This window comes from Talpa occidentalis, unplaced genomic scaffold (assembly GCF_014898055.3).
Source record: "Talpa occidentalis isolate TD23 unplaced genomic scaffold, MPIMG_talOcc4v2.1 talOcc4.2, whole genome shotgun sequence".
NCBI classification, from domain to species: Eukaryota; Metazoa; Chordata; class Mammalia; order Eulipotyphla; family Talpidae; genus Talpa; species Talpa occidentalis.
The window spans coordinates 86,408,730-86,415,510 of NW_023602073.1; the positions used below are offsets into that span (position 1 = coordinate 86,408,730).

General features: G+C 50.0%; 1 protein-coding gene across 3 annotated transcripts in view; it reads right to left on the reverse strand.

Annotated features, from left to right (window-relative positions):
• COL12A1 (collagen type XII alpha 1 chain) overlaps positions 1 to 3,884 on the reverse strand; it is a 115,046-nt gene extending 111,162 nt beyond the window's left edge. For 2 of the 3 annotated variants that reach the window (XM_054698934.1, XM_054698933.1), the window contains exons 1-2: positions 3,391 to 3,884; positions 295 to 402 (exon numbers count right to left, since the gene is read on the reverse strand). In XM_054698934.1, coding sequence (XP_054554909.1) covers positions 295 to 367 — 73 coding nt within the window. In that variant the 5' untranslated portion in view covers positions 368 to 402; positions 3,391 to 3,884. The remainder of the gene's footprint in view (positions 1 to 294; positions 403 to 3,390) is intronic. The other variant, XM_054698935.1, reaches the window with a different exon arrangement.
• Between the last annotated feature and the right edge of the window lie 2,897 nt (positions 3,885 to 6,781).

Consider the following 6,781-nt stretch of genomic DNA (forward strand, 5'->3'; position numbering starts at 1 on the left):
GACGGCAGTGTGGACAGCACACCGCAGAGACAAGGGCTAGGAGATCACAGAGCACTGCACAGAATGGATTAAGCATAATACGAAAGAGCTGGACCTGAGAGTTGGAAAATGGACAAACCTTAGTAGAAAGGGGGCGTTTCTCTAGAGGAGAGAAATCACCCGGAAAAAAACAACAACAACAACAACAACACGAAGTGTAAACAGAGCAAGCAAATAGAGGAGAGAAAGATTTGGCTTTCTCCTTTCTAGAATTCTGCGTTGTCACTGAGGCAGGAGAAAGGAAGAGCATTTTACCTTCTGCATCAATGGAAGACAGGAACAGGGCCACGCCCAGGGCGGTGAGCGCTGGGGGAAGCCTGGTCCGCATGCTCGCCCTCGGAGCTCACAGCCGCATGAAGGGATCTGCAGGAGCAAGCAGAGACCGCATCAGAACCGGGTGGGTGCAGGCCTGGAACCAGGTTAGAACTGGAGCATGAACCTGGGTCAGAACCAGGCCAGATCGGCCTTAATAATCACAAACCGGGCCCAAGCATATAATGGGCCTATTGTGAAGCAATGGAAATTAAGTTCATCTACAGCAATTTAGTCATGACACTAAGAGGGAATACAGCTTAAAGAGGGTCCTGTTTTCCTGGAGGCTAGCCTACTTAGCATCCCGGGTGAAGGTCTTACCAGGCCCCACATGACTTCATCCTGCCTGGGTGATGGTTAATTCAGAGGACATTTTATCCCTGACTCAACTAAATGTTTCTTCCAGCTGGGGATTTTATTTGGCCTCTTTTTTCCTAGCTGCTGAACTCTTTAGGTAACTGTACTTTAGTGGTCTCAGGATAATTTGGAAAAGTATAATAAACCTCTTTTGCTCTCTTTTTTCTTTATTTTGTTCTGCCTACAAATATGCAGCTCTTGAGGTCTGAAATGGATTATACAGAAATATGAAAGTCACAACCGAAACCTGACCCTCCTGCTAGCTGTGTTGTCTTCACATCTGATAAATCCCTTACTCAAGATGAGAGAGAAACAAGTCTGAAATACATAATAAAAAGGGACAAGCAATAGAAGAGACAAAACACTGGTGTCTGTTTTCCTAAAATATCTTTTATAAAAACCCTCAACAATAATTAGCTTTTTCATTTAATCATTCATTTATCTCAGATTACAGGTATATATGCTCAGATGGAGAATATAGTCTATTGTGAGTCTCCCTAATTTTGTAACTAGGTTGTCATTACTTAGATAAAGATCTTATTCATCTTTTATGGTTCCCTGCATACAGTAGGTGCTTGATCCATATGGATCGAAGGGCAGATTCTAAAATATTCTAAAGTCAAATCAAGAGACAAAAGCTACTAGCAATGAACTGAACTGGGAAACTTCCAGAGGCAAAACATAAAAAGAGTTGACTCTGAGGTACATAAATCATCGTAAGGCAACAGACTGGGCCTCATGAAAAACTGAGTTGTGCTTGGGAATCCAAAAATGAGCCAAAGGTCGAGCCCTTTTCTGAGCAAAGAAACTGACAAGCTCCAACCATGTCTTTCCAAATTATTGGCACAAAGTATTGGGGCAACTTTGCTCGGCCTGAGTGTAAATTGCATTTTAAATGTCTGATGTGCATGCGTGCCAAATTGCCTGGAGCTCTTTTTTATGAAGCCAAGATTAAAATGTTGGCGCTGCTCTGGGGTCCAAGTGCTCTAGCAATTTCTTTCTTCCTAATTAACAACTGTTTGACATTTCTAACCCTCTTTTACATCAGTAAAAAACAAGAGGTGAGACTGGCCCATTGTTTCCATCATCTGGCCTTAACTTTGCTATAATAATTTCCAACTCAGTTGGCAGTCTTAAACTTCTGAAAAAGCCAACTCAGTTGGCTTGCGAAAAGTTAAAGACTGACAATCGACCCACCGAAAAGTTAAGTGCAGATTTTTTTTAACCGCTGAACTCCACAAAAACTTGAGCAATGGACGTGCTTTTGTCTGGGTCTAGCGCGCCACCTGTCGGCTGCAGACTCAGCGGTAAGAATGAATCATGTCGCGACGGGGTATCTGAACATAATTCATCCAAGCAGCCCAGCATTCCCTCCATAGGTTTTTTTTTTTTTTTTTTTAATCCCTCCTTATAGCCAAAACATTTATCTGAATGTTTAGCAACACTTCACTAAGCATTCTCAGACATAAATGTCTGAAAGCGCACTCCCCTACGTGGCAGCGAGGATTCCCTCACTTCACCCTCATGAATGAAAACGAGTCATTTGCGGGGGGAGAGCGGGAGAGAGGGGAGCTGGAATCAAGTCGTGGGGGATGCGTCTCCTTCAATCAGCTTACTCCTCCCCCACTCCGCAGCGAGAGGCCAATTCCGTAACTCTCCCAGCCAGTTAAAAAGGAAATTACCAACCCCCCGACCCCGCGGGGTCCCTCCAGATCCGGTGCGAGTCGCCTACCTCCTACCCACCGCGACCTTGACATTAGTTAGCCAAGGACGACTTCAGCGCTCTTTTCTTTTTTTGCCCCATCACTACCCATAGCACTAGCTTCACAAAACCACATAGTTCCGTTTGCCGTGGGGGGGGGAGAGGGTCTGGGGAAACCCCCAAAACAGTCTCCCCAGAGTCCCCGAAGATGCTCAATTCGGGGTGCCTCTTCTGTTCCCTAGCTGCTGTTCTTCTCTTGGTAAATGAGACGGGCGCCCCATTATCTCCGATACCTACACTCTCTAGGATTTTGGGGTGGAAACTACCTCTGAAGTTCCAGCGGCCTCCACTAAGCACCCGGGAAGAGGTTGGGAGAGGGAGCTTTCTCTAGGAGCTGGAGAACCAGTCGGCTCAACCTTGAGGTGCACTTTGGAAAGAAGAGGAGAGAGCCAGAACACTCGACCAGGAATCTGTCTCCAGATGCCACACACACCCGCGCAGCCTCGACGAGCTGCAGAACACTCAGCCGGCGCTCTAGAGAATTCCGCACCACGCGTCCCGAAAATACCTCCCTAGCGCGGAGGTTGCACGACGGCACTCGGGACAAAGCTCCAGTGGCGAGATTATGACAGGTGGCCCCCCTGCCCGGCACACCCTTCATTCAAATCGACCGCATCTGGAGAAGAAACTCCTTTACAAACAGAACCAATGAACCGGATGCTTTACGCACACACACACACACGGCCGCTCTCCATCAGCTCTTCAGAAAATCCTTTCTCCCTCAAAGCTACAAATGAATCACAAAATCTCAGTGTACGGAGTAAAATCTCCGGCACGTCTCCATTCTTACAAACCCAAACGGTCCTCGGTCAGGACCCTCAAAGACTTAGGGCGGAGCAAGTAACAGCCCATTTGCAAACTTCACTAGTTATCTTTGGGGAAGGGTGGGCTGCGAGAAAGGGATTACAAGTCGGACTAACCTGGGGCGGAGGTGATCGAGGGAGCGGCGACAGTGGCTTCCCGGCGTCGTGGAAGCCGGCGAGGGGCGCAGTCGGCTCTGGGCGGGTCGCCCCCGCACGCCCGAGCAATTGGCGCTGCGCTCCGGGAGCACCTGGCGGCTGCGGGAATGGAGCGGGTGGGCTACCGGAATGGAGAAGCAGGAGGCTGAGGATCGGGTAAGAAGCGGCAGACGCCGCGCAACAGGCGGAGAGGGCCCGGGACTGCAGCTGCCGGTGCGCGGACGCGTCAGGGGCGGCTCGCCTTGGTCGAGTGGGATGAGGCTCCGCGCCGCAGGCTACTTAATAGAGGGCTGTTCCCAGCTCTCAGTTTACTCGGTTACGAAACGCCTGAGAAGGTGGACGGCTGCCACGGGGTGATGTATGCTCCTCCGGCGGTGAAGGAGGTCTACTTTTGGGAACGTGTGCATACTTCGAGCATTCCTTCGGCGTGAGGTGGCGATCGCCGTAGTAGCCTGGCCCCGCTGGGGAGGGGGGGCTGGGGAGGAAGCCGGGCGGGGGACAGCCGCAGCGGGTTCCCTGCCAAGGGAAACCGCGAACTCCCTCCGCTTGGGGCGGGCTGGGAAACTCGGGTTTCCCTATCCGTGCGATTTTCTTTAATGAATTTATTTTCCTAAATTAAGAACAATGGGAAGGATGGAAGTAACTCGCATTTTCAGAACTTCAAAAATGTGTATCCCACCCCATCCCCCACATCACCACCTACACCTTCCTTCCCGCAGCCCCCCAACCAACCCCCGACACAGCCCCCCCCTCGGCCCCGCCCCCCGTCTTGGGTGCACTTAAAACCGATTTACAGGGTTTCCATTAACTAACTGTCTGTGCACGCGGCGCGCCTTCTGTCTTTTTCAATCTCAAAGCAGCGATTGGAAACCCGGACTACCGCCCGCGCGGGGCTCAGGGATGGGATGGCTTTCCCAGTCCTGTCTCCTTCCCCTGGTGCTTCGGGAGGGAACTGGAAGCTTAATTTGAGCCAAGAGAGGGCGAGAAACGCTATGAAATCTAAGGGTCCTCAGAACTGGAAGCCACTGTAGAAATGTCTCACTAGAACCAGAACAAAACCTGGTCCCCGGTGGAAGCTTCGACCTTATAGCTTTGACCTTAAAGCCCTTCCCGAGTTCAGGGAACGAAAGGCTCAACTTTTACACTACTGTAGGGAAGATGGAGGCCAAACAGAGAGTTGACAATCTGACAACATCACCTCCTCTTTTGACACCCATCCCCTTTCTTCCACCCCTCAGATCTGAGCTGGGAAACTGGTTCCCAGACTTGCCAAATTGCACTAGGCGTACTCGAGGAAGCTCGAGTCTCTTTCACTGTGGCATCAGAATAGTGCCCCGGGAGAGGTTCAAATTACAAGCATCTGTGCGCTCAACACAAAGGCTGCGTCTTTTGACCTTTTGAAACCTAAGGGTCATCCCGGAAGGTTTAAGCTAGGAGGGTGGAGCAAGAAGGGAAGGTAGGGGCCGCGACTCTGGAATTGACCTCCAGGAATAACAGAAAGCGGACTTCTGGTCGCCAATATGAACTTCTCTTCCCCTTTAGATCTGGCGTCTGTAAATTGGCCTACCCTCCACCAGGCAGGATATCCTCAGAACTTGCCTTTAGAATGACTAGAACTTGCAGGGCGACCCTCTGCCCTCCACCCAGGCTGCCTCCAACAAAATCCAGAGGAAGCTTGAGCGAGGACTGGAGAAAAAGAATGGAGAAAAATGAGAGTCGCCGCCTCTGCACATTCCCCGAGCACACACAGCCCACTCGAAGTCCAGCTGGGCAGCTCGTACAAAGAGCCCACACACGCTCAGTGCTCAGGGTTTTCCCCTTCACACTCGCACAAATCCGGTGTCTGGCGCAAACCACCAGGACATCAGAGCATCCCGGATGTGGCTAGGCGGACGTGCACTGAGCAGCTTGCTGTCGTCAGAGGAACCTATAAGCCCCTATTCACGGACTGTGAGGAAATGGCCTCGACACCCGAGTCCTCGACACCGGAGTCAATTCTTCACTCGCACCCCCACTTGACTCTTCTCTCACTGCTGCTCATGGGTGGTGGGTGGCACCCTCAAGGACACAGCCCAAGAGCAGTGAGGTCTTGGCAGTGGTGGTCCCAGCACCCAGTAGTGCGGTGCCCTGCCACTTACACCCTGGCTGGTGCCTGGGCCTAGAACAACCAGGGACCCCTGTAAAATCTACCATCCACCCACCCCAAGCTAGAGAAAGGAAAAGGCCTGCCTTTTCAGCCATCCCAAGCCTGTGGGGGGTTGCATTTAGCCCAGGGTTGGATGTGGATCTCTCTCACTATCTTCTTTCTTTGTGTACTTGTAAAAAATTTATTGTTGACTAGGGAAGGATGTATCTTTAGGTATTGATATTCTTGGTTTAAAATGAGCCACTATGGGGCCTCCCTAGTGGCGCAGCGGTTGAGCGCTGGGTTACGAAGCTGCCCGCAGCCTCTGCAGCGCCGGTTCGATCCCCGGCTGCTCCCCGGCCACCAGAGGAGGGTCCCACATGGCGCGCAGACCTCTCCTGCTGCCCGCTGCTCCCCTCAGCAGTGTACTTCGGTCCTTGTGCCTGCTCTGCTCCCTGCTCTGGCTCTGGTGAATTCTCTCACCCTCCTGCGCTTCTGACTGTACCCAGTGCTTGAATAAATAAATAAATAAATAAATCTTTTTTAAAAATAAATAAATAAATAAAATGAGCCACTATGGACAAATGTGTGGCAGTTTCTCAAAACACCAAAAATGGATCTACCATATGATCCAGCAATTCCACTCCCAGGCATCTCTCCAAAGGACACAAAAATATTAATTCAAAAGGAAACCTGCACTCGTTTATTGCAGCACTATTCACAATAGCCAAGATATGAGAACAGCCTAAATGCTCCAAATGCTCCAAAGCAGATGACTGCCTCAATGGAATACTACTCAGCCATCGAAAAGAAAAACTCATGCCATGTGTGGCAACATGGATGAAGCTGGAAGGGATTACGCTAAGCGAAATAAGTCGGAAGAAAAAGATAAATATCTGGCAACCACCACTACCATAACTATACCATAACTAGCCATAACTACCACTTACATGTGGAATATAAAGAAACCAAACAAAGGATCAGGAAAAAGACAAAACTTGCAAGCTGACCACAGATCTGAGGCTTACAGCAGGGGAATGGGATGGGAGAGGGGTCAAAACAGGGAGGGACGAACACAAGGGACTGTGTTGATGGATCACAGGTGTTATGGTGGTGGGGAAACTACCAAGACTACACCTGAAGGGAGAAATCAAATACTATCCAAAAGCACACAAAAATGTAAGAAAATAAATATAAAACTTGAAATGAAAAATAAAATGACTATTC